General features: G+C 51.5%; 1 protein-coding gene and 1 long non-coding RNA gene across 4 annotated transcripts in view; one reads left to right on the top strand and one right to left on the bottom strand.

The window, feature by feature from the left end:
* Nucleotides 1–27,750, top strand: part of Tbc1d16 (TBC1 domain family, member 16) — an 85,584-nt gene that overhangs the window by 48,900 nt on the left and 8,934 nt on the right. The window contains 6 exon segments of one of the 3 annotated variants that reach the window (NM_001427508.1): nt 20,216–20,377; nt 21,267–21,414; nt 22,339–22,506; nt 22,966–23,114; nt 24,077–24,211; nt 25,093–25,279. In NM_001427508.1, coding sequence (NP_001414437.1) covers nt 20,216–20,377; nt 21,267–21,414; nt 22,339–22,506; nt 22,966–23,114; nt 24,077–24,211; nt 25,093–25,279 — 949 coding nt within the window. 3 annotated transcript variants of the gene reach the window in all.
* LOC148003207 (uncharacterized) lies at nt 9,235–13,180 on the bottom strand. The gene is made up of 3 exons (XR_015632325.1): nt 12,852–13,180; nt 12,156–12,271; nt 9,235–10,842 (listed from the first exon to the last, which is right to left on the bottom strand). It is a non-coding gene; the product is annotated as an uncharacterized LOC148003207 (long non-coding RNA).

Raw genomic sequence — 27,750 nt, 5'->3', positions numbered from 1 at the left:
ACCCTGGAGGTGATTCTGGCAAACCCAAACTAGCCAAGGAGTGTCTCAGAGCCCCGAAGGTTCTGGTTTCTAGTCTCGCTTTCTTCCTCTGAGAAGGAGTCCACCCTAGTTCTTCCCCTCATTTGGACAGATGAGTTCAGTCTGGTGATCTTTAGGTCCTTGAGCACCTGCAGGTTCTAGGACCACGAGCTCTTTATTTGAACAAACCTCGGTCGCCAGCCCTCAGTCACGTGTATCTTACACTCAGAATGGGCTTTTCCCTGAGACCCTCTTCCCGCTGCCTTCTGGGAAGGAGGGCTCTGCCCACCCTGCAGGATCGTTAGGAAGTCTGGCTGTGGATGAGGGGGTGGGGCGGAATTTGGGCTGAACACCTGAAAAAGAGTTCATGAAATTTAATCAGTGCCTAAGGGGAACACCTAAATTTAGTCAAATTATTATTAGTATTCATTCCATTTTTAAATTGCCTAGGGGAACGTCACAAAAAGTTGGGGAACTACCAGCCTGGGTGGTGATTAGTCGTTTCTGCGAAGCAGCAGAACCCCAAGAGGCTGTAGAGATTCCCCAGGAGCCTCGAGGCCGAAGTCACTGACACGGGGAACTCACTCTCTCAACTATGTGGCCCAGGTCTGGGGAGACACAGGAGCCCCGTGCAGGGCAGGTAGGCAGAACACAGTGACCTGTGAGCCATTCATAACCCTGGCCTTCCCTGGTGGGATGTGGTGGGCTTTACTGCCGCTAGGTATACCAGCCTTGGTGGGCCCCTTGCTGTGTGTGAAGACAGGACTAGGGTCCTCTTCTTCTGAGTGAGACTGTGATTTGGGACTAACCATCATCCAGGGCCTACTATTCCTGATGTTGTCAGGGAGCCCTGGGCCTCTGGGTAATTGCCGAGTTTGAGGCCCTGCAAGAATTAAGGGACATCATGCGGTGGCTCATGTGGAATATCAGTCTTCTTTCTGTCCTGCCCCCTCCTCCTCCCCTCGCCCCTGGCATGTGTCATGTGCCAGCCAAGCCTTGACAGATGCAAGGCATCATGATAGTGACCTGAGGGTGCCACTAACTCAGAGCACGCAGTCTCCCAGCATCCTCCTGTGTTCTTGACGTTCAGTGGCTGGTCAGCACCTGGTGTCACCAGGGCTGCTTCATCCTCCGCTTACTCAAGCACTGACTCACTAGAAAATGTGCCTCCCCCCCACCCCATGTTACGTAAAATGTCCTTGGTCTCGGTGTGAACACCTGGGCTGTGCACACGCAGCTCACGAGAGCACGTTGGTTCTGAGATAAATGCTTGCCCGTTGTTAATTGCTGTAAAATGGGGCGTTTTTAGTTTGTGTGGGGTAGGGGGTGTACATGTGGCAGACACACAGACACACAGACACACAGAGGTCAGAGGACAGATGCAGGGAGTCGGTTCTTGCCTTCTACCGTGTGGGCTCTGGCGTCAGAGCGCAGGTATTGGGCTGGGTGGTGAGCACCTTCACGCACAGACTCACCAGCCTGGTTTTCACTGGTTTTGAGCTCAGGGTGCTGCTGCCATGTTGTCTGCAAGTCAGCATATTCCAACCACCCAGCGCAGGAGCGGTGGGGACAGTCTCCAGACCAAGTGGGCTATTAATTATTTTGCTTTATTTATTAGACGCACTGGCGTCTCTTACCCTCGGAGCATATTTGCAAATGCCTTAAGGGAAAAGGAAAAGCAAATGACTCCTGCCGCACTGGTCTCCGGCCGGTAATGAATGACACCGGTTAATAGCGATGACAGCGTCTCCTACGGGTGACGGGACCTGCGGTGACACGTGCGACACACAGACCAGAGGTACACTGGATACGTTGAGCGAAATGTTTCTTAATTTTCCTGGGAAAGGGGCGAGGTCACTCAACCGGACTATGGAAAGATTTAAATAAAAATGGCACCCGAGAGACCGGCGTTTTTCTCTCCCCTCCACTGCAGACGAAGGCACAGCCCTCCCTCCATTCACTCACCCACCCGACAGCGGGGGCTGGCAAGGAGAAGGCAGGCAGGCCTGGTTATCTTTTCCTAAACGGTGTGGGTAATAAACCTGAGTGATGTGCCTGTCTCTCCCTGTCTGTGATTTACACCTTTCATAATTAGCCCTGCGTGCACCCACGTGGTGTCACGGTAATCGCCGGAGCCAGGATGGTGTTCTGCTGGCGGCGGAGCGGCAGCCTCATTCCCAGAGTGCGACATCCTGTAAGGAGCCATGATTTATTTCCACCCTGAACACCCCCAACCCCCCGCCGCCTGCCGTCTGGGATAGCCAGGTTGGCTCTCTAGGCTGGACCGGGGAAGGGTCTAAGGGCTGAAATGGCAGAATCAGGCCAGCCTCCCGAAGATTGCTCCCTGTCTCCACTTGTCAGAAATGACATCGCAAGCCGAGTGGCACAGGGCTCCCTTGGGACTTCCTAGCACGGAGGCCCCGGGATGCATGAAACCCACATGGCAGCAGACGTTCGCTGCTCTGACCTGCCGTCCTGGGAGCTGCATTAATTGTTCTCCTGGGCATGGCTGGCTGAGCGCTCAGGAGCCTCCAGAGTGAGGGACTGGTCAGCAAAAAGCTGCAGGGCCCTGCCTGGGTGGATGGATTGATCCAGTGCGCGCGCTCGCTCTCTCTCTCTCTCTCTCTCTCTCTCTCTCTCTCTCTCTCTCTTTCTCTCTGTGTGTGTGTGTGACTGCACACGTGTGTGATGTTAATTATGGCTGACAGTCCTTCGGAACGGTTAGCTTAGCTTAGCTTTGTGTGCGTTTTAGAGACCGTTAGAGCCTAGAGCCTAGAGCCTAACAGGGCCATAGAGCTGTCAAACTTGCCACCCCATCCCCATGTCACTAAAAGATCAACCCTTCTCTCTGTGTCCCCCGCCCCTGTGCCAGGCTTTGATGTTGAAGATGCCATCCTGGCCTGGGGGGAGCAGGACCCCTCAGTAGATGGCAGAGGTGCTAGGAAGGTGTCAAAGTTAGAGTGAGAAGCCTCCTTTCCAGGGGACGGACCCCCCACCCCTCCAAGGTTGAAGGCTCAATGTCAGCTCAAGGCATCCTAACCAGCTCCACCCATCCCAGCCTCTTCTGGTTGATGCCTGTCCATGGAACACACTAGGGACTGTCTCCCAGGACCCAGGGCTTGGTGCCTTCCCCTGGTAAAGAAGGTGTCACAGAAGTCAAAAGTGCAGGCCGAACGTCAGAGAAGTTTGTAGTATGGGACGTGTTGAGGCCAGGCTGTGCACGTTGGGAAGAAGTAAGAGCTGCGGGGAGGGGCAGAAGACTCCAGCAGGTGGATCTTCGAGAGTGAATTTGTCAGCAGCGAAAACACCAGGGCTGCTGAGCATGGTGGAACACGTCCTTAGTCCCAGTGGTCAGGAGGCAGAGGTGGGAACACCACAAGTTCAAGGCCAGCCTGAGCTATATTAGACCCCTGTCTTAAAAAGTGGGTATGGCCTGGCAAGATGGCTCAAAGGTTAAGTCATCTTGAGAGAACCGAATTCTATTCCCAGCACCCGAGTGGCGGCTCACAACTGTCCATAGCTCCAGTTCCAGGGGCTCTGACTTCCTGCTCTGGCCTCCGTCGGCACCAGGAGCACATGTGGTGTTATGTATGAAACTCAGAGGTTATCCACACACATATACATAAAAGTTAACATAATTACTTTAAAAAAGCACTCTTGGATTGAATACTGGGTTTTCTTTTTCCCTTCTTCTGGGGACCCTCTGGCTTTTGTCTCTCTTTCTCGGCAGCTGGGCCATCAGCTGATGGGTTAGAATGCCAAAGGAAGGGATTAAGTAAAACTCCAACCATCTCCCCGCCTCACTGGCTTACCTTTGGAGAGGCGATCTGTGGTCCAGTGGGTCCCCAAGTTTGACTCTGGGGTGCCGTTCCATCTAGCCTCAGTCTGTACAGTCTCCATTAGACGTTTCTAAGCTGGTGTTTCCATGAGATGGAAACTCATGACCATCAGGAAGACGGTGAGCACACGAGGCTGCTTGCTCTCCTCAGGGCTTCTATCTCTGTGATAAACACCATAGCCAAGAGCAGCTGGGAGCAGAGAGGGTTCTCCTGGCTTCTTTCACAGCACTGTCCGTCCCAGAGGGAAGTCAGGACAGGAGCTCAAGGAGGTGGGAACTAAAGCAGGAGCCATGGAGGAGTGCTGCTACCGATTGGCTCCCCGTGGCACACTCAACACTATGCAACCCACCCGCCCAGGGGTGGCCCAGGCCACAGCGGGCTGAGCCCTTCCACGGCAACCATTAATCAAGAGAACGCCTCATGCAGGTCTGCTCACAAGCCAGTCTGGAGGGGGAGTTTTCACCCGTGAGGTTCCCTCTTCCCAAATAATTAGATTGGATCTGGCCAACATAAAACTTGCCAAGACGCCATTGCCCATCTGGGGGGGGGGGGGGCGGCGACTAAGCTGCCCGCATTCCTCGTTGCTGTGAGCCCACCTCCCTGCCTCCTTTTGTCTTCCGGGCTCTTCTTCCTAATGTTTTCCTCCGCTCCCTGCATGGCTGCACCATGAGACACCACCAAAGGAAGCTCCTCCACCATCACAAGGTGGGAGCCAGAGCCTCAGTTTCCCCATCCGATGCAGGAGTGGGACAAGCCTGAGAAAACGCTATTGTGTGAGAGTAAGGTCAACGCTGAGGGCTGCCAGGGTGGGTCGGCCATGTGCTGGCACTACACACTGGCCCTCCATGCTTTTGTCTGGCTGTCATCTTGGGAAAGGTTGTAAAAAGGCCATTCTGGGAGCCAAGTAGCCACTGGCTCAGCCACTCTGAATCCCAGAAGTCCCTCCAGGTCTCCACTCAGTTCCTGACAGCCCCATGCTGAACCTGTGGTCCCCGAGAGTAGACTCGGTGTGGCGGCAACTGTGTCTGTGCCCAGGGTTGCAGTGGGAGCTCCTGGGTAGCTTGGGACAGGTTTAGGGACACTGGGGGGCCTCGTGCCAGGAACAGTCAGTTACATATCAGGCTGAAAAGGAAGCCTTTGTCTTCCATACTTCCTGGTGGACTCACCCTCCCTCTGGCCCCTCCGCTCCCCATCAATGTCTTCCATTGATCCTTTGAAATCAGGGGCTGCAACTTCAGAGAACATTCCAGTTGCTTCCGCTCTCGCTCTTTTAAGCGATCCTTTTGTCTCATCCATCAGAGGCTCCTCACGGGGCTTAAAGAACACCTGGTTGGGTCGGGTGCCCCTTTCATAGGCCACTTGGAAGATAGGGCTTCTAGAGAGGACACGGCAGCCCAGAGCTCCACCACCGGGAGCTCATGCACGCAGCCCAGGGAGATCCCACCAAGAGCTCAGGATCCTGGTGGAGGCTGAGTTTTCCGGGTGTGTGGGGCCTTCTGGGTAGTGAAGCCAGTAGCTAGCTCTTCTCTCTCCCGCTGTTGGTGGGGAATGCACAGGGCCCCAGGGGCAGAGCAGACCAGCTTCTCCCATGAGCTTCCTATGCCCAAAACGTGGGTGCCTTGGGCGGTGCCCCCAGTATGTGCAGGTTTTCCCGTCCAGGCCGAACCGGGAATTTGATAGGAAGAGAGCTTCAAAGGCTCACGGAAGAGGAGGTCACCAGCCTTCCTCCCACAGCCTGGAGCGATTCTGAAGGTGTGCCGTAAACTTACTGTCATCTTCCCGCTAACGCAAGCAGCAATCTGTATTGCCTGAGTAACAGACCCACACCGCCGTTCTTTTTTTTTTTTTTTTTTTTTTTTGGTTCTTTTTTTTCGGAGCTGGGGACCGAACCCAGGGCCTTGTGCTTCCTAGGCAAGCACTCTACCACTGAGCTAAATCCCCAACCCCCACGCCACCTCCGTTCTTTACAGCCAGCTCCACTGCTATCCCTAGAGCATTATCTTCCCAAACTGAAACTCAACCCCACTGAACAATCACCCATCCTCCCTGGCCCAGGCCCTGGCAGCCCCCGACTCTGTTTTCTCTCTCTCTCTAGGGGCTTCCCGTCAGTGGGACTGTGGTGTGTACGTGTGTGTTTGTCATGTGTGTAGTGTTTGTGTGTCGTTATCATCATGCCGGGTCTGGCGTCGTTGACCGTGTGGTGCGTCCATGTCACCGCCAAGCCTAGGAACTTTCTCCCTTTTGAGACTGAGCGATGTTGGTGTAGGTAAACCGCGGTAATTACTCCTCCCATCTCTGTGAATAAGCATCTGACAGAATCACTTAAGAGGAGAAGGGTGTGTTTGCAGGGACAGTCCATCACAGCCGGGAAGTCATGGCAGTGGAGCGTGAGGCTGACTGCTCACGCTGTGTTCGCGGTCAGGAAACAGACAGAGAAGAAGGCAGGGGTGTGGGGAGGGATGCGGGGTGTGGGGCAGGTTTAAGTCTCGAGCGTGTATTGTTGGCACAAGCATGTCAGGACCCTGGTGTCTCAGAACAGCAACAGTTTCCCCTGGTCCAAGTCGGGATGTTGACTGTGTGTGGAAAATGTCAACCACGGTTTTCTCCTTCCCCGAGGACTAGCCTGAGACTGCTCCCCTAACCTGTCCGCTGGTTTCTGCTGGATGTAAACTTGCTGAGTTTCCCTGCGTCTCTGTCGGGGGGGGGGGGCAACCCCCGCCCCCCCCCCCCCCCCCCGCCAACCCCATCCCAGCTTTATTGTACCTGTCTGGGACTGTCCTCATTTCCTGTCACTCTCAGATGTGGGACGGTGTTCCCCATTGGCGATTGTCGTTAGCTTGGTGGCGGTTGTCGGGGAGCACAGAGAGGCCTTCTATGAGAGACTTCGGCTCTGTAGGCGAAGGCCTTCTCTGTGCTCCCCACCGTGGCTCTTGTTAAGAGAGACAGTCCTTAGTTCCAAACTGTTTACTGATTGATCATTGTGGAAAATGGGAGCATACCACCTCCTCAGGGTGGAACAGAGATTAAATGTCTTTTGTAGAGAGGAATGTCTGGGAAGGGAAGCTGAGTGGCTAAACCCTCAGGGCCTCTAGGTACCTCATTAGCATGAAGAACTCTGTTCTGGGCCTACAGGACCACAGGTCATGTTTCCTTATGTGGGAAGTGTGGCACGTGTTCCAGGCCAGGACTCCGGCAGGGAGCAGGGAGCCACCCACGGTCTCAGGTGGGTGCCCAGGTTTGAACCTGCTTAGTCTACCGAGTTTCCTGGCATGGTCCATCATCCCACACTCAGACGCCAGCCCTCAGGTGAATCTTCCTTCTTTGCTTAAACCCCTATGAAAATACCCATGTGGGCACACCCAAAAGTGTGACCCTAAATCCTAAAGTTGACGGAGGGATGAACCACCCCACACTGGTCTCTGTGTGGTTGTTGACAGTGTGTGCCTGTATGTGTGGATATCGGAGGGGGACGGGCAGAGGCAGGGTCTATGTTTTTATTCTATGGGGCACAGGCGTCAAACTCATTAGGGCTTGGAGGCCAGTGCTCCACGCTCCAGCCGCACACACTATTACTCTACCCATCTGCTTTCCTCCAGGGGACACTTGTCTGTGCCCAGTGCCCGGCAACTGGCAGCCATGTGCGCCGGCTGGCCCCAGCTCCCACCCCATTCCCTCAGGTGACACTTCTCAGAGCTTTCTATCAGCAAAGTGCTGCTTCGCAAGTGTGGGGCACTGAGTCTGAATCAGGTATAGTCAGGCTCGAAAGACAGATATGGCTGCCCTACCTATACAACACACACATACATACATACTCACACATAGAGAGACACTACGTACATACATTCACACATAGACACTACACACACACTCACATACACAGAGACGCTACACACACACTGTACATACTACACAGATGCAGAAACTACACACACACTACACATACCTACACATACTACACAAACTACATGAACCTCACACTACATAAACTACAGACGTACACTACACACACCACATGCGTATACCCCATATGAACAGTATGTATACTATACAAACCACATACAAATACATACTACATACAAACACTACCCACACCAAACACACACATACTACATATACACAGAAACTACATACACATTCACATCACACACACACACACACACACACACACACACACAGCCTCTCTGGTGCACTCATTGACCCCATGTGTCATCTTCTGCCCCCAACTATGTAGCTTTGTGCCTTCCACACTCCTCCTCAAAGCAGCCAGGGTTTCCCCTATACCCCCACCTCCAGGATAAAACCTGTCACACCCCTATCTCCTGAATGCTCCACCTGACCACCCAACACCTTCCTACTCTCGACAGGTAATCTTGTTTCCTGTGTGTGGCCTGTCTTCACTCCTTCCTTGTTGGTGCAGAGAGATAGCTGATCCACCGATGGGTCCACTTAATGAAGTCCCTTCCCTGTCACCTTTCAGTATCACCGGAGATGGAGGCCAGGATCCTAGGCAGGGATCCCCAAATCTGCAAATGCCAGAGGCTTTATATACAATAATACATTGTTTGCCCAGAATCCGAGTTGGACTCATAGGTTGCTATAGAGTGTAGATGCTGAGAATACCTTCTGTGTGTGCCATTTAAGGGGCCATGACCAGGAAAAGAATCTGTACATGTTTAGTGTACATATGTATGAAAATGTTTTCTTTAGGTGTTTGGGGAGAGGCCGGGGGCTGGGGCATTGCGTGTGCTAAGCACATTTTCTGTCACCGAGCTACACCCGAGCCCTTTCCCAAATACTTTGAACTCCTGCCTAGTTGATTCTCTGGATGCAATACTGATAAAGTCAGAGGCCAGGTAAATCCCAAGACAGTGTCTACAAACTATGTGGAAAGAGTCTTTCGATTGGGTCTAATCACAGAAATGTGGTTTAAGGGAATAGTCACCGGAAAACTGACAAGGGGGCCCCTTGGGGTTGCATGAACCAGGCCGTGAGTCTGCTTGTCAACGTTTTTGTGAATTTTCATCTTTGTGTGTGTGTGTGTGTTTCTGTGTGTGTTTCTGTGTGTGTGTGAGAGTGTGCACACACACACATGGTGTGGAACACCCGTGAGGTCGGAGGACAATGATGTGTGGGTGTCTCTTTGCCTTCTGCCTAGTTTGAGCCAGGTCTCTGGTGATTCATCACTGCAGACACCAGGCTGACCCACGAACTTCCAGGGAGTCACTTGGGTCTGCCTCTAGTCCCACCCCAGGAACCCTGGGATTACAGACATGGGCTGTTGTTTCTGACTATATGTGGGTTCTAGGGATTAAAACTCAACTCCAGGGATAAAAACCAGCACTTTACCAAGAGAAAGATTTCATGGCAACTTTGATTCACTGGTCCTTCTCCGTGGCTCTATTTGTGAATTTTCAACCACAGGAGAAAAGAAAAAGAATTTCTATATTACTTGGAAATATCAGTCAGGTAACAAATACAGGAGGGCAATTTAATGTAAAAAGGGCTTGCTGTTTGAAGCCATACAAGACAGCAGGAGGGGAGACTCACCAGCAACCCAAGTTTCTGTTCCCTTGGGGCCATGCCCCACAGTCAGGCAAATTAAAGAGACAAGTACTTCTCCTCCTCATGCCTTGAGGATCTCACCTGTTAATCCCCATGGGATCGTCAGCTGCTCCACCCCCAGGACCCCTCTTCACAAATGGCTGGTCCCAGACCCCTCTGCTTCCTGCTGCTCAACAACCCACCCGGGGTGCTGGTTCCTTGTGGCCACCTCATCCCCTATCAATAGGAAGCGACCACATTGGCATTCATGCCTGCAGTCCTGAGGTCAAAGGAGACTGTTGGAAGGTTTTGTAGAATAAAAATAAAATTTGAAGTTATCTTAGTTTAGGTAACTGAGGAGAGCGGAGTCCTGGGACCTCTGTTGGAGGTAATCCTTATTGTGTGAGAATACTCTCGGGGCACACGTGCATCTATGTAGTGTGAGAGGGCTCCCGGGACACACAGGACACCCATGTAGTTCGAGAATACTCCTGGGGCACACAGGACATCCATGTAGTGTGAGAATATTCTTGGGGCACACAGGACACCCATGCAGTGTGAGGCACACAGGACGACATCTATGTAGTGTGAGAATTCTCCCATGGCACGCATGCATCCATGAAGCTGTGCAGTTCTCACCACTGTCTAATTCCAGAACTTTCCACCATCCCAAAGAGAGACCCCATGCCAGTTTCCGGATTCCTTGCCGCCTCAAGCCACAGCAACCACAGGTCTGCTTTCTCTCTCTTGACTCGCTAGTCCTGATGTTTCATATAAATGGAGTCATCCCTTGTCTCCCAGGCCTGCCTTTGTTTGTTTGCTTGTTTACTTACTGACTTACTTATGTATTTATAAGGAGGCTGCTGGGGCCCTTTTTACCCAGCCGTTGACCTAGTCTTGGTAGGCGCTGTGAGATGTGTTCAAATTTCTTTCTCTCCTGTGTGGGATGCTGACTGTCCCAGTGATATTTGTTGAAGCGTCTTCTTCCCTCTGCTGGATTATTGAGATGTTCTTTTCGGAACCCATCGACTGCCAACACCAGGGTTCTCGTCTGACGCTTGGCCCTGCTTCATTCATTCTTCCGTGTTCCCCGTACACCAGGACCACGCCATCCCAGTGACTGTGGCTTCGTAAGTTCTCGGGTTTAGGAAGGTCCTGCTCCTCTGTGTTATGCCCCAGCTCTTCCAAATCCTCGTGTTCCCATGTACATTTGAGCGTCAACCTGTGGGCATCTGTGCAAAGGCAGCCAAAACGTGTTTCAGGATTGCTTTGTCCCTGGACAGATTCTGATCGCCTCCGTCACCCAGAAGGGAGCCTTCCCCAGACTTTCGTAGACCGTGTGGGCGCTGCTCACGCTTTGGTCTCCCATCTCTGGTCCCCGGAACTGTGAAGATTCACTCTTGTGGTTCTGAGCCGGCCCTGGTGGCCATTTCTAACCATGGCCCTAGGAAACACATATGGGAGAAAGGGAAGAAGGGTCAGGCTGGCTTCGGAGCCTGTGGGTGCCAGGCTAAGGGGTAGGGCTACTGGTAACCAAGGTGACTGGAGGTCGTTTCTCAGCTGAGTGTGCAGGGTGAAGTGGGGTCTTTCAGAACAGACATGTTGTTTGGGCAGGATGGGCTCTTCTCTCCTAAGTGGAGAGTCTCCTGAGCCGTGTGGCCACCACCCATCCTGTGCTGTGCGACACGTGGAGACATTCTTGATATCTTTAGTCCATGAGCATGGTTAACAAAGCCACTCTCGACCTTGGGGACTGCAGAATGGTAGCCTTGGGGACAGCTAGTGTCTCTACACTCCTCCCCTTCTTTTCTTCCTGCATCTGAGACAGGGTGTCCTGTAGCCCGGGCTGACCTTGAACTTGCTAAGAGGCCAAAGATGACCTTGAACTCCTGATCCTCCTGCCCCCGGCTCCCCTGGTACTGGAACTGCCAGCCTGGCTCCCTTTCCTTTTCTGAATTATCTTATTTTCTAATACAAGTGGAAATTCAGGCTTCACGTAAGAACAAACCTCAAAGATAAGAATGTAGCAGATTGGCTTAGTGGTTTTGATAATCAAATTGATACACTCTGCCTATCTGAAATCTGAAAAGAGTAAAGAACAAGGTGAGAGCGAACTCTCATTGTGCCATCTAGAAACCCCCATGATCGTAATATCCATGGCATATGTATATGGATAAATCTGCAAGGTTATATTTTATATGGAGTCAGGTTTTTTTAATTTATTTATTCTATATAAGTACACTGTAGCTGTCTTCAGACACACCAGAAGAGGGCATCGGATCCCATTACAGATGGTTGTGAGCCACCATGTGGTTGCTGGGATTTGAATTCAGGACCTCTGGAAGAGCAGAAAGTGCTCTTAACCGCTGAGCCATCTCTCCAGCCCTATATGGAGTCTTGTGACAGCACTGAATATCACGTTCATTTGATGTATGCTATGAACATTTTTTCTAGTTATTAAATACCTTTATGAAACGTCTTATAACAACTCAATGGTGTGGTGCCCTATGACCTTGCCACCATAGGTGAAAATAATCCCCCATGCTTGGAAATCTGGTTGTGACACTGAGCTGATATTGGTGGGTGTCTAAAAACCTCTCTTGGGGAGCTGGAGAAACAGCTCAGGGGTTAAGAGCACCTGCTGCTCTGACTGGGGACTCGAGTTCGGTTCCCAGCACCGCTAATTAAAAATAAATTAAATCCGGACTGAGATGATGGCTTAATGGTTAGGACCCAGGTTTGATTCCCAGTACCTACAGGGCAATGCAGGACGATCTTTAACTTCAGTTCCAGGAGACCCAGTGCCTTCCTCTGGCCTCTGAGGGTGTTATCTGTACATGGGGTGCATAGATGTGCTTGCAGGAAGAACACTCCTGTACAAAAAACAAAAGTAAAGCTATGTCAAATTATAAGATATAAAAAGGGCTGGAGAGGTGGCTCAGCTCTTAAAGGCTAGGCTCCCAACCAAAAATATAAGAAATAAAAAGATCTAAGCGAAAAGCTCCACTGGATTGTAACTGTTATTCGGCAGCCCCTCAATGTCTGAAGCACACAGTTTGGCCAGCATCGGCGTGGATGGGGCATCGCTGTGTAGCCTCACCACATCTCGGACGAGAAGCGCCGTCTCGGTGTCTGGTACCCCTCCAGGTCCTGCCCTGCATGAGTCACCCGCACCCTGGCAACAGTGACACCCACTGTGGGTGAGCCAGAGAGAGACACAGGCCGCAGAAGGAAAACAGGCAAATCAGAATTCGAAGTTTCTCTTTTTTAAGTTTGTACATCAAACACAATGCGAAAAAAGAAACCCCCGGAGTGTAGGAAGGAAAATAAAGCTAGAAGCCACACATCTAGCAAGAGATTAATATCCAGGCTATACGGATTTTCTAAAGTGTCCCAATGAGATGTCTCCCCAAAGCTACGCTAACAGCCAGCAAGCAGGAGGGCAGGCATCACCAAGGAAGGCTTCAGGGAGAGCCCCCAGCTCTGCAGGCTGTTGTAAACCAGAGTCAGCACCCACAAGGGTTGGCGGGCGCGCGGAGAAAGCAGAACCTTGTGTCCTGTCGGTGGGGTGAGTCCCACTTCTGTGGTAAATAGGGGTGGGGAGGGCACTTCCTCAGAAAATCTAAAAACAGAATGATGATATAGAAATTCCTCTTCAGGTCTTGGACCCGAAAGGTCAGATAACAGAGACTTCTTGAGGAGTTGCTGCTGTCAAAGAAGCATCAGGGACATGGTAGACAGACAAACGACAAGTGAAACGGGGTCTGTTCACTTTATGGAGTGCCACTCCCCCTTGGAGAGCCCTGATGACAGGATGCTCGGTGAAACACTCCAGTGTCAGGAGGGCGAGCGCTGCATCCGAGCCTCTTGGGGCAGCCAAGTTCACGTACACAGACAGTAGGATGATGTCGCAGGGGGTCCAGAAGGCGGGGAAAGGTAACGAAGTTCATAGACATCACAGAACCTCCGTTTCATACAACCCTGTGTTCTGGGGAGGCAGAGACGGCTGCACAGTTCTGTGATTCACTCGGTACCACTGAACACTACCCTTAAAGATGCTTAAGCTGGGGCTGGAGAGATGGCTCAGTGGTTAGGAGCACTGACTGCTCTTCCAGAGGTCCTGAGTTCAAATCCCAGCAGCCACATGGTGGCTCACAACCATCGGTAATGGGATCTGATGCCCTCTTCTGGTGTGTCTGAGGGCAGCGACAGTGTACTCACATCCATAAAATAATAAAATAAATAAATCTTAAAAATGAAAAGGTGGGGCTAGGGATTTGGCTCAGTGGTAGAGCGCTTACCTAGGAAGCGCAATGCCCTGGGTTCGGTCCCCAGCTCCGAAAAAAAGAACCAAAAAAAAAAAAATAAAATAAAAAGGTGTTTAAGCCAGGAGCCAGGAGCCTGGAGGGGTGGCTTTTGTGGTTAAGAGCACTGGCTGTTCTTGCAGAGGACCTGGGTTCAATTCCCTGGTTCTAGGGGATCCAGTGTCCTCTTCTGACCTCTTTGGGAATGAGATAAACATGTGGTATGCAGATATACATGCAGGTAAAACACATGTATGCAAAAAATATTTAAAAATCTAAAAAATGCTTAACTCAGGAATTTTATATTTTGACAACAGCAGCTGTGGTCCCGGCTACTCAGGAGGCTGAGACAGGGACTGAGACTTCAAAATAGCCTGGGAAACTCAGTGAGACCCTGTCTCAAGTAGAAAGTAAAAGGAGGGCTGGGGTTGAGCTCTGTGTCAAAGTTTGCCCAAGGATGTGGGTTCAATCCATAGTAAAACATACCCAAGAGTGCGCGTGCGCGTACACACACACACACACACACACACACACACACACACCCCACATACTACACACACATACATCATACACACAAACATCACACACACACTGTAGAGTTGCACACTACACATTCACACACACCACATATACACACCCACCACACACACTACATACACACACACACCACACTGCACACATACTGCACACACATGCAGATACACACTGGACACATACACTGCATATATGCCATGCATGCAGTGCACATATACACACTGCACACCACACACACACACACACACACACACACACACACACTTACTTCAGTTTCTGCCATTTGGGGGTTTAGCCATTTGGGTACATTTTTGTGCAGATGGCATCGCTCCATGAGTGGGCTATATTCTGGTCTGACTTCTTTTGCTCAGTGTAATAGTTTTGCCTGTGCTGTGTTCCCTGTGTGTCTGTGGCCTAGTCTTTGTCCCCAGTGCCTTTCATGGTCTATGAAACATTGTTAATGTTTCGTCCTGGTGGTTCTAGGTCTTGGTTCTCTGGCTTAGAGCACTGTACCTATGGGCCTAAGTAACTGTGTCTTCCTACACAGCACCGAGTAGTGAGTGATGTGTCTGATTGTGCAAGCAGAGGCTTGCCGCTTGCCCCAGGCTGCTCTTGAACCGCAGTCCTCCTGCCTCAGCTTCCCCAAGATCAGGATTGCAAGCCTGTGCAGCCTCACCCGGCAAGACTGTGTTTAAGAGTTTCTTATAAATATTCAAGACCGGAGTTCAGCTGGACATATGTTTTGTGGGAGTTTTCTCTCAGGCTGTGACTTCCTTTCTTCTTTGATGGGGATGCTTTGAAGAGAAGTTCTCTGCTTTTACTACCTTTGTGGTTTGTATGTTGTAAGCCAAACCCTGCCTGCCCTGTTGCAAGGTCTCACGTGCCAGCGTATCTTTGAGATTACTGATATGATATGGGGGTTTGGGCTTTATAGCATGATCATATTTTAAAGTCACATTTATTAATTCACATGTTTGTGTTTGCTTGGGGCTGTACACCTAAGCCTTGGTGCATGTGAGGAGGTCAGAGGACAATCTGCAGGAATCGGTTCTCTCTCTCTACCATATGGGTCCTGTGGATCCAACAAAGGTTGCTCTGTGGCAAGAAACTTTACCTGCTGGGCCATCTCATTAGCTCAAAAGCAGTGGTGGTCAGGGAGTGTTCCCCAGCTTTACCGTTTTCACATTATGATCTGTAATCTGTCTTGAGTTAACTGTGGGGTGCAGCATAAGGGAGTTGATTTTGTCTTGTGGAGACGTCCGGTGGATACACACCCGTTGAGGATGTGGCTGTGGTGTGTCTTCAATCGCTGACTGATTTCTCTCAGCAGCTGCACATTTTCAGCGTGGAGGTCTTAACTGTGATGTCTATTCTTTCTGTGGGTGCATGCACATGTGTTCGATGGCATGTGGGCACGTGTGTGTACATGCATGTGGAGGCTGACATCTGGTGTCTTCCCTGGTCAGGCTCCTCCTGGTCTCTCACTGAGCCCAGAATTCCCTGTTTCTGCTTGGCTATGACGTTGGGTTTTATTCGGGTTCTGGGGGTTCAAATTCCGGTTGCTGCATTTCCACGGCAAGACTTTATCCACTGAGCCATCCCCCTTGGCCTTGGCTTTGTTTCTGGCGTAAGTTAAATGTGCCCTCGGAGGTCAGAAGACGTTGGATCTTTCCCAGTTGTGCCTGGATGGTTCAAGGACGCAGGCTGTTCTTCTCTATTAACCTCCTAGCCTATAAACTCTCTCAGTTCACTCACTGGCTCTAAGAGTTGTTTTATAACCCCCCCGGAGATGGGTCACATAAACAGTCACATCCTCTGAAAGCCTTCTCCTCCCATCTTTGTAGTCCCCCTTCCTCTTCCTGCCCCGTGCAGCGGCGAGAGCCGGCACTGGAGGATACAGGATGCCAGCGGAAGCCAGTCCCTAGCTCCTGGTTTGTTTTAGTTTAATTTTAGTTACTTGCTTCTTAGATTTATTTACTTTATGTATACAGGTGTTTTGCCAACCCATTTGTCTGTGTACCATGTGGTCCTCAGAGGTCAGAAGATGTTGGATCCCCTAGATCTGGAGTTACAGGTGGCTGGGAGCCATCATATGAGTGCGGGGACCCAAACTGCGGTCCTCTGTAAGAGCAGCCAGTGTTAACCACTGAGCCGCCTCTCCAGCCCCTGGCTCCTGTTTTCGAGGGAACTAACTCCACCCTTCTCCACTAAGTCCAACATTAGCTGTAGAGTACACACAGTGTCCTTCCTCTTCTGAGAACGTTCTCCTCTGTTCCTAGTTTGTGGGTTTTGTCAATTTTGCCAATAGAATGTCCTGAATCTATTCACACGTGTGATTTCTCGACTGCGATTCTTGAATCAATTGCTAGAGAGAAAACAAAACACACAGATATGTAAAGCCTTTTGCATTTTTATTTCCAGATTGATTGATTCAGAGAAATCAGGTCAGTCTGCTACGTTCCTCTAAGCTGTCCCAAGGTGTTCCTGAGAGCCCTGAATTTATCATTATCATTATCACTATTACTATTATTATTATCATCATCTTATTTTGACTGTTGATTTGTTTTTGAGATAGGGTCTCAGGTGCTGTGTCCTGGCTTCAAGGATGACTTGGCCTTTCCCTCTCAAGTTCTGGAGTTACAGGTGTATGCCACGCTCCACACCCCCCAGTTTAGATTTTAAATACTTGTTTTTTATTTCTAGCTATGCGTTTCTCTATATGTGAGCGCAGGTGTTCACAGAGGCCAGAAGAGAATGCTAGATGATCTCCTGAAACTGGAGTCACGGGAGGGGTGGCAGGGAGTTGTGAACGGCCTGATGTGGGTGCTAGGAACTGAACTTGGAGCTCTGCTGTAAGAACAGGATTCACACTTAACTGTAAGCCATCTCTCTGGCTAAGATTTTATCATCTTTGCATGACCACCGACTTAATACCTACCTTCAGAACAGTCTCTTTTACACTTGAATTCATTTTATTACTCTAGATATGAGTAAATATAGTAGAAACAGTTTTGTGTATTCTCCAGTAAATTGTCTTTTCTTTTTGACTCTGTCCTGTGTAGAATTCATGTCTATCATTTATGTGCATTTTATACATGAACAATATTAATCTTTTTAAAAAAGATTTATTTATTTTATGTATGAGTACACTGTCGCTGTCTTCAGACACACCAGAAGAGGGCATCAGTTCCCATTACAGATGGTTGTGAGCCACCATGTGGTTGCTGGGAATTGAACCTCCAGAGGAGCAGTCAGTGCTCTTAACCGCTGAGCCATCTCTCCAGCCCAGCAATATTAATCTCTAGCATATGCATGCGTATGTGACTAGTTCATTCTTTGTTTTATTATTATCAGCATTAACACACATTTATGTGTTTGCTTTTTTTTTTTTTTTTTTTTTTTTGAGTTAGCGTCTCATGTAGCCCAGGTTAGCCTCCAGCTCCCTCTGTCGCTCACCCAGACTGCCTTCAGGCTCCTCCCTCCTTCCTCTGATTCTGGAGCATGGCTTGCACCACCACCCCTGGCTTGACAGACTTTTAGCTTGATAGTTTCAGGTCCATTGCAGAGACTTCTCATGTGTCCTTGGTGCCGTGGGGACCCAGACACCCCAGCGTCGGCATGAGCCTCGAGACCGTGGCTGGACCACACTGACAGAAGTCCACAGCTTGCACCAGGCATTCTCTTGCTGTTGTGTGCTCTCTGGTTTTGTGGTGTCAAGCAGAGGGTGGCGTTGTCCCGTGCCTCACAGAGTGTGTCTCCTGTCCTCTGGCCCCTGGTAGACGCTGATGTTTTAACTGTCTGCGTAGCTCTCCTTTTCCTGAATGTCACCATGTTGACACCAGGGCAGGAAGCCTACCCATGTAACCATTGTTTTCTAGAGACATCTTACCTCCGCCACGCCACCACTCCCTACTCTCAGGGACCGGTAGGGGCCTCTGCTTGTGGCCTGGCTCAGCTGCCTGCTCTGTGGGGTTCTGGGAGGTTGGTACTTTAGCATGTAATAGTGTCTGGGTAACAATTAAAGGGGAACAGTCCAAGGACAGACCCAGCCACTTTGCACATTGATTGTCGATGGCTTACGGGATGTGGTAGACAGCAGCTTTTGGCACACTCTGACCCAGACTGTGGATGAGGACTTTACAGTGTACAGAAAGAAGCAGGCTCCACTTAGGAAGGCTAGGGTGCATCCCAGGCCTGAGGGAGGACCCCGTTGGGATGACTTCCTGACACAGGTTGGGAATGAGAGCCACACCACACACTGGCCAGGCCTTCTGGACACTTCGAGGGGCCCTGCTTTCTCCTCAATGGCCGAGAGAGAAGGAGCTAGACCCCGAGGCTTCCAAGGGAGCTGTTCACTGGGTGGTATACACCGGGACTTCTGCTCCAGCAGGGTGTGGCTACTGCCTGGGCTGAGCCAGCGCAAGACCGGAAGAAACTCACTCTCACCTTTGCTCATTCTATACCTTACCTATTGTCTGCAGAACACCACTGCTACACCTTTAACCCGTGATACCCACATCTGTATAACAAAGTATTCTGCATAAGAAAGTGTAAATAATCGGTGGATTTTTTTTTTAAGTAAAATGACTAGAGTGCACACTTGGAGGACAGACCTTGGGTTCCACTCCTTGCTAGCTGTGTGACCTTGGGGAAATGACACAGCCCCTCTGGGCCTTAGTTTCATTTTCTGAACAGTGGGGCAATCCCAGTACTCGTGTAGTAAGGTCATGCGCTATAACAACACAGGAGGGCTGGGCACAGGGCTCAGTGGGTAAAGTGCTTGCTGGGTTTGATCCTAGGGCTGACGTAAGAACACCCAGTGTTCTTAGAGACTCCTAAGGGAGTTGGGATGTCTCTGACTCTTTTGCCTGCCTTAGGGATCTTTTTCCTCCTGTTGGGTTGACTCTTCCAGCCCTGATATGAGTGAGGGCTTGTGCCCGGTCTTATCATCATTTGTTTGTGCTTGGTTGAGATCCCTGGGAGGCCTGTTCTTTTCTGAAGGGAAACGGAAGAAGAGCGGGCGTGGGTCGGGGAGGGGTGTGGGGGAGAAGAGAGAAGAGGTTTGGTCGGCGTGTAATGTATGGAAGAAGAATAAACAGACATCAATAGATTGCAGGCCGTTCAACATGCACCGTTTCCTCAGTGCTGAGGATAGAAGAGGCAGGAGGATCCCGGGACCTGGGCCAGTCTGACCAATCAGTGAGCTCCAGGATCAGCGAGCGATGGAGGGAGAGCCCAGTGTTGACTCTGACGGTTACACACGCTCTCGCATATGTGCACACGCCTTCTCCCCCACAGCACATGGGAAGTGGCCAAGCCCACGTACACAAGTCCTTACGGATGCTTATAGTTAATATTGGTTAGGTTAGTTATGTTAGTTAGTTGTGTTAGTTAGTTAATATTAGTAGCCCCTGTGTTTCCTCCAATATCCATTGTCTTTAAGAAATGGAGAAGAAATCTAAAGCTTTATAGATGCCCCCTCCTAGGACTGACAGAGCAGCTGCCTTTCGCAGGCCCCAGGGACCTACGGCAAGCGCGTTACAGTCACTCACTCCACGAGTATTCTGTTGGTACCTCCGTTTTATAAATAAGACGAGGCTCAGAGAGGCCTGGTAACTCGCCCTAGGTCACTCAGGAGGGAATTTGAGCTCTCATCTCCTCTGCTGTCCTGACAACCTGCTGTGGTAAGTTACCAGAGTCTGCTCGTGAAAAAAACAACAAAACAAACAAACCAAAACAACAACAACAAAAAAACCCACTTTTCCATTCAAACCAGAGTATCACTGTTCTCGAAGAGTGATGGGATCTGCTCTCTCCTTGGTTCGTTCACTGACATCTGGGCTGCGGTTTTCCCCAGGGCGTGTTCCATCTCGTCCTCTGTATTTAAGCTCGGGGTGTATGTTAGGCGCCCGCTCCCCCTCTTTTTCTGGGATAGCATAGCACAGAAATGAGAGAATCTCACGCAACCTCCTCCACCAGCTCCCCCTCCAGCTCCGATGCCAACCTGCGGTTCCCCGACAGCAATGGCCTCCTGCAGACGCCTCGCTGGGACGAACCACAGAGGGGATGTGCTCTGGAGCAGATCTGTGGAGTGTTCCGCGTGGACCTGGGCCACATGCGCTCCCTGCGGCTCTTCTTCAGGTAAGAACCTATCCTCTGCTTCCTGCAAGCATGCATGTGTGCCTGCATGCATGTGTATGTATGTATGCATGCGTGCGTTAGCACACCTATGGGGGACACACACACACACACACACAGAGCTGCGTGCATTTCCAGTCTCGTGTGCAGCAGAGGCTGCAACCGGTCTAGCCAATGCTAGCAGTTTCCTCCCTGACCCACAGTCATACGTGGTCTGCCACCTGAGGCCACCCAGCACCCTGCACATCCTCAGGCAAAGGGTGTCTGGCCTTCAGGAAGGAGAGCCCAGCAGGTGGGTGATGCTGACAGGTGCTGCAGACTGCTGTGCTTCTGGGATCCATAGATCATTTGCATGGTTGACAGGGCACTGGCCTCCTGGATAGAGGTGGCTTTTCCTTCATAAGGAAGGTCACAGCCTCCTGACTGCAGTTTCCCACATCAGCCCAAGTCACCACCTGTGGGAACCCCAGACCCATATCCCAACTTCACCAAGGGTGCCAAGGTGGCTGGGGTGACAGCCTTGAAGGAGATTTTGGGAGACCCTCTCCTCTGTCCTCTTATGATCCAGCCATGAGATTAGGGGAGGCTTGAGAAACCCCTTACAGGGTTGAGATCACCATCCAACACTAGCCGTCCCTAACACACTCCCCCAGGTGTCCAGGACAGCTCACGAATGGCAATGGCGTGCCGGGGTCCTCTGGATCCAGCCACTTTGCTTTCTAGGTACAGGGGTCCTGAGTTTTGTTGACTCTGCTCCCCCACAAAAGCAGCCAGACTCCCTTGGGGCTCACTGTTTCCTGCCTGAGGTGGCTGACAGGCGGGCTCTGATTAGACTCGGAAATCAAAACCTGTGTTAATGCGTTCACCCCTCCCCCACGCCGTGGATCTTCAGCGACGAGGCTTGCACGAGTGGTCAGCTGGTGGTGGCCAGCCGAGAGAGTCAATACAAGATTTTCCACTTTCACCACGGCGGCCTGGACAAGCTCTCCGAGGTGTTCCAGCAATGGAAGTTCTGCACAGAGACACACCTCAGGGACCAGGTAGCCTGGCCGACCGTGGGGCGAGACATGGTTGGTTATGGTCAGGGGAACGGAAGCTCCTCTCTTAGGATGCCAAACACGTGGGTCTGGGACCATTCCAGCACACCTTCCTCGAGGCTGCCTGGCCCTGGGGATTTCCCTCTGAGGAGTATGGCATTTGTCTGTCTGTGGTTCGGCGTGGTTGGCATGGGTGTGCTCGGGGGCTGGGATCTGTTCCCAGGCCTTTCTGAAAGTCACCTTGAGCATTTGAAGACTCCTGTTTTCCCAAGGCTTTCTGCCATATTTTGCTCAATCTGCATACAGAGGCAATAAGAGCCCCCTTAATCACCTGTTTAAGATACTGTACGTGCTTATTAGAACCAGGGGGGCTGACTCTAGAGCTCTACCCCTCCCGCAGAGCCTCCTGCTGGCTCTCCTTATTACAATAGTGGCAAAAGCTCCCCCCTCCCCTGCAATGAGCAACCTTTGATTTTTGAATTAAATGTCAGCTGTGGTTTTGCCCTGGACTCGTGACTGCGCATGGAGACAATCTGACAGTCTGGCTCCCTGCTCGCCCGAACAGCAGGTCTTTGTATGTGGCCGATCGAATGGAATCTATTGCAGGCTTTCCCTGGCAGAGGGAAGTTGGGCTGTAAGGGGTATTAATTCTGGTTTTCTTTGCGGCCGGGGCAGGAAGGGGATGGGGGCAGTGGAGGCTGTGAGTTGCAAAGGGAGAGAGATTTTTTAGGATGAAGGTATTTTCATTTTAATTGTGTCTAATTACGCTCGCCATTTAGGAGTTGTGTGCACAGACAGCAGCGCCTCCCGCCCCCCTCTCCTCCCAGAGGAGAGAGAGTGGCTTTGACATCCTGGGAACAGCATCTCAGGCTTCAAAAGCCCGAGCTCTGAGATCTGCTTTCCACCGGGTCCCTCCCACCCGTCCAGCAGGTCACGGATGAGAGGACGTGCATGCAGTTCTCCATCCGAAGGCCCAAGCTGCCATCCTCTGAAATCCACCCGGAGGAGAGCCTGTACCGGAGGCTGGATGTGTCCGCCTGGCTCAATCACCTGAATGACCTGGGGCAGGTGGAGGAGGAATACAAGCTACGCCAGGTATGGAGCGGGCACCTGGCCAGCCTCCACCGAGCCCTTGTCGTCAAGCAGCTGAATGGAGGGTGGGTGGCCAGAAGGCCGGTCCCTGGCATCAGGTTCTGTCCGAAGCACCCAGGCAGCTTCATTGAAAAGACAATTGCAGAGTTTGGGGATCCCATGTTGGGCCCTGCGGACTCTTCAGTATTGAAACCCCCAGGATTAGTTCATGACGTGAGAACAGCGTGTTGATCTCAGAGTGCCACCCCGGGGGGGCTTTGACATTGAAATGAGCCAGTTTGTAGCCTGTCTGGGAATGCCTCTCCAGCACTTTCCCCTTGTAAACATGTGCAAATTGCTGGGGTCTGAATCGAGGCTCGCCAAAGGACCCACAACACCCTTTTCGGGGGATTTGGGGTTCTTTGAGCTGCCCTGTTTTATACTCCCCCCCCCAACCCCCTCAATTTGTACTGCTTCCTCCAGGCCATTTTCTTTGGTGGCATTGATGTGTCGATCCGGGGGGAGGTCTGGCCTTTCCTTCTGCACTATTATAGCCACGAGTCCACGTCGGAGGAACGTGAGGCGCTTCGGTCGCAGAAGCGAAAGGAATATGCAGCTATCCAGCAAAAGAGGTGCGCCCTGCCCCCCGGAAGTCCCTTCAGATCTCGGTGGGAAAGTGCAATTCACCGCCGACCGACCGTGTGTTCTGTGAACCATGGTTTCTTTGGAGCGTGAGTCTCCCAAAAGCCAGCACTGTAAGCAGGATAATGGCAGTCACTACACGGCACCCCCAGCACCTTGGTCCAGGCACCCTTAGTTCACACGCCAAGAGTTTTAGAATTTGTGTTTAACAGACTTTAACTAGGGGCCAGTATTCGCCAACTACAGGCCGGGCTGGAAGCCTGACCTCCACATGGGTTTCACAATCCGCAGGCTGTAGTCAGCTCTCCTCTGAGGGGCTAGATCTGTTAGATGAGTTAAAATGAGGAAAACCTTGAATATAGCCCCACACACATATACACATGTACACCACACATGCACACATATGTATACATACACATGTACACACATGCATACATGCACACTCATGCACATATCCTGTTGGGAGCAAGAGCACACACATGTGCGCACACACACCACACATGAACACACACACACACACACACATGAACACACACACATGCACATATCCTGTTGGAAGCAAGAGGGTTGGTGCTAACACAAACACATACACCACACATGAACACACACACATGTATACATGCACACACATATATACATGCGCACACATGTACATATCCTATTGGGAGCAAGAGGGTTGGTGCTGACAGCACATGCACATGTGCGTGCACACACATACCACACATGAACACACACATGCACACATGTATTCATGCACACACATATGTACACGCACATATCCTGTTGAGAACTGGAGGGTTGGTGCTGACAGTACATGCACCAACCTAGCCTAGAGTGTGCAGCTACTCCAGGTCCTGGAGGACCCTATATTATCCCCTCCCTGCCCTCCCTGGTACTCCTGTGTTCTCCTTTCCATAGCTAACCTCAAGACTGTGCTCTGTCTGCCTCACAGGCTCTCCATGCCTCCCGAGGAGCACAGAGCCTTCTGGCGTAACGTGCAGTTCACTGTGGACAAAGACGTGGTTCGGACAGATAGGAACAACCAGTTCTTCCGAGGGGAGGACAATCCGAACGTGGAGAGCATGAGGTACCTGGTGACTCTGGCCTCCCCGTGTCAAAGTCTGTGACTCTCTTTGACCCCCTGGCTGCTGGGCAGACTCCACCCAGGCCCAGAACAGGACCCACAAGCTAAGTCAGCAGAGGTCTCAGCTTCTGAACCTTCTCATGGCCACGCAGTCCCATCTGACAGTATCAGCAAAGGCCCTACTCCCTCTCCTTGGTCAGCGCTCCCCAGCCCTACCACTGTCCTCTTACCTCATGGACGGACCGACATAACACCATGCAGAGCCAGAGGCTGCCACCTTTTATACTCTGCTACAGCATGGCAAAAAAACTGCATAAAATTAAATACATCCCTGCCAGACCACCCTCCGTCACAGAGAGTGGACCCTTAAGAAAGTCACATTCATATTCCTGCACAGCCTCTGCTCTGGGCGCTGGGCCTGATGAAGGGCTGTTATCCCTGGCAAAGGCAGTGCCACTGACTTACTTCCCTCAGAACCCAGACTTTTTTTTTAGAGGCAGTTTCTCTGTGTAGCTCTCGCTATCCTGGAACTCTGTGTAGATAAAGCTGGCCTCAAAATCAAAGACACTCTACTGCCTACGAGTGTTGGTATTAAAGGTGTGTACACCACACCCGACTAATAACCCATACTCTTTTTTTTTCTTTTCTTTTTTTTTGGAGCTGGGGACTGAACCCAGGGCCTTGCGCTTGCTAGGCAAGCGCTCTACCACTGAGCTAAATCCCCAACCCCATAACCCATACTCTTGAGACAGGGTTTGTGGCATCCACCACTGGCTGCTGCCTCCCCGAGATGAAGGAGGGACCCACAGTGTCACAACAGGCCTTGGTGGAGATAGGAAGGGTGGGATGGCTCAAGACACCTCTACTCCCCACTGCCCACCCAGGAGGATCCTGCTGAATTACGCTGTGTACAACCCAGCCATCGGCTACTCACAGGGGATGTCAGATCTGGTGGCGCCTATCTTGGCTGAGGTCTTGGATGAATCAGACACCTTCTGGTGCTTCGTGGGTTTGATGCAGAACACCATCTTTGTCAGCTCTCCCCGGGACGAGGACATGGAGAGACAGCTGGTGAGGCGTGGAGCTGTGTGTGTGTGTGTGTGTGTGTGTGTGTGTGTGTACACCCATATGTGTATCACTGTGTGCATATGTGGGCATGAATATATTTGTGCTTGTGTATATGTGGGTATGTGTGTTTGTGTGTGTATACATGTGTGTGCATGTGTGTGTGTACACCCATATGTGTATCACTGTGTGCATATGTGGACATGAATATATTTGTGCTTGTGTATATGTGGGTATGTGTGTTTATGTGTGTGTACATGTGTGTGTGCATGTTTGTGTACATGTGTGTGTGCATGTGTGTGTACATGTGTGTGTTTACATGTGTGTGCATGTGTGTTTACGTGTGTGTGTGTGTGTGTGTACATGTATGTCTGTGCACTGGAGGGCTCAGAGAGATAACACACTGCCTCCTGTTGCTGCTTGGGTCTTGATGGTGAGATGCAACCATGTTATCAGGGGTCAGAGGTCAGCAGAAAACCAGAATCTCTGCTGACAGAACACGGGCCTTCTGGGAAGGGCCAGCTAGTCACCTACAGGAAATGTATGTTTGGGTCTGAGCCAGCCTATAACCCATTCCTCCTGAAACACCAGGGGACAACTGTTCAAGGTCCTACCCTGGTGGCTTCCTGCCTTCCTGCAGGGCCATTAATCTGGCCTTCTTGATAGGGCAAGGAAAGAGAGGTCCATGAGTCAGGTATGTGTGTACAGCGGAACCCAGTACAGACAGGCGAGGCAGCTGTGTGCAATGGGACTTCCAACAGGAGAGCCTCACATCTCCACCCCCAAAAGCTGACCTTTATGTAAGACCCAGCTGCCACTGGCCACAAATCCTCCCCTATAGAAACCAGCTGTACACAAACCAGGCAGCACCAAGTGATGGGGACTAGATCTTGTCACTGCAACGCACCTGCGTTTGTGTCAGACCCCTGCCCAGTTCCAGGTCCTGGATGTAGGTAGCCTGCCCTCAGTCCTGCAGGTGGCCTGGTCTGGTAGCAGTTACTACACTGACAGAATGAACGCATGAGCAGAGGGCATTGGGCCCTGGAGACGGGAGTCCCAGAGCCCCCTCCCATGGCTCTGTCTGTTGCGTAGGGGTCAGACCTCAAGCATTGGAGACTCAACTAAACAGAGGCTTTTGGATAATTATGGTCAGGGGGCCCTTCTAGACGTGGTGCACCTCGTGCAGTGAGGACAGAGCCGAGGGAGAGCAAAAAAGCGTGTCCTGTAGATCAACCACTGGGAACAGAGGACTGACCACAGCAGAGGTATGAGGGAAAAGCAGCTGGCAGCAGGAGGAATGGAGCATCCTAGCAGCTGTGCACGCTGGACACATTAGAGAGCTGTCAGCCATAGGGCGGCCTTGACCTCCGTGGGCCGCAGACTGGAGATCCTGGCCCATCAGGAAGGACTCCTGGGCTCCAGAGGTACACAGCTCCAGGCACTGGGAATGACAGTGTGCTCGCTTTGGAGAGGTGCAGAGTCTTGGGGCCCTGCTGTGCTCAGCAGCGCTGACCCTAACCGGGCACTCCGGCCCCTGCTGCATCGTACATGCCTGTGATGTCAGGTTTCCACGGTACCCAGGGAGGCAATTACAGGGTCTGACGCCATCACCCTGCAGCCTGGCGGCACAGGGCCAGTGACTCATTAGCTGCTGGAGGCTGGTTTTCTAGTGGCGTCAGTGAAGTCGGCAGTCCCCACCCGGTGCAGCCAGAAATAGTCTCTGTCGTCGTCAAGTGTCACGCAACCTGGTGACCCGACACACGGGATTCCAGGGTCTTGAAACTCAGACGTGTCCTCTCCCTTAATCAGCTCTGGGAGTCCGCTGGACCGTGGTGGGATTGAAGGAACCCACCCCGCCTGGTCGGGTATACATCAGAAACAGCCCCTGGGGGTGGGCTGAGGCTGGGGGATGACTTCATACTGAGTCAGCCTCCTTGACCACCCAGGAGATCATACTTCAACTGGGGCTATACCAAGGTCTCCTTCTAGAATATCTTAAGATGAACTGGAAGACAGGTGTGAGTGAGGTTCCAAGTGGTGGAAGCTGGGGGATGACTCCAGACAGCAAAGAGCTTGTACAAGCACTGGGACTCGGGTCCAGATTCCCCAGAACCCTGGTAAAATGCTGGGTGTGCACTGAGGAAGTTCACACGGGTGGATCCTTGGAGCCACCCAGCCGGCCTAGCTAACTGGCAAGCCCTCTCGGTTCGGCGAGTGGCTGCGTCTCAGGCTGGCCCAGAGGTCGATGTCACCTACTGCTCTTGCAGAGGACCTGGGTTCGGTTCCCAGCACCTACACCAGGCAGCTCACAATTGCCCGTAACCCCAATTTCGAGAGTTCTAACTCCCCTGGCCTTCTCGGCTGCCTGGAGTCATGTGCACAGACTACACACATAATTTAAAATAGTAAGAGCTGGAGAGACAGCTCGGTGGTGAAGAGCACGGACTGCTCTTGCTGAGGGCCGGGGTTTGGATCCC

The sequence above is a fragment of the Rattus norvegicus genome, chromosome 10 (genome assembly GCF_021556685.1).
Source record: "Rattus norvegicus strain SHRSP/BbbUtx chromosome 10, alternate assembly SHRSP_T2T, whole genome shotgun sequence".
In the NCBI taxonomy this organism is placed as follows: domain Eukaryota; kingdom Metazoa; phylum Chordata; class Mammalia; order Rodentia; family Muridae; genus Rattus; species Rattus norvegicus.
The sequence above is the reverse complement of the archived record's forward strand: the minus strand, read 5'-3'. Positions and strand labels throughout refer to the sequence as shown.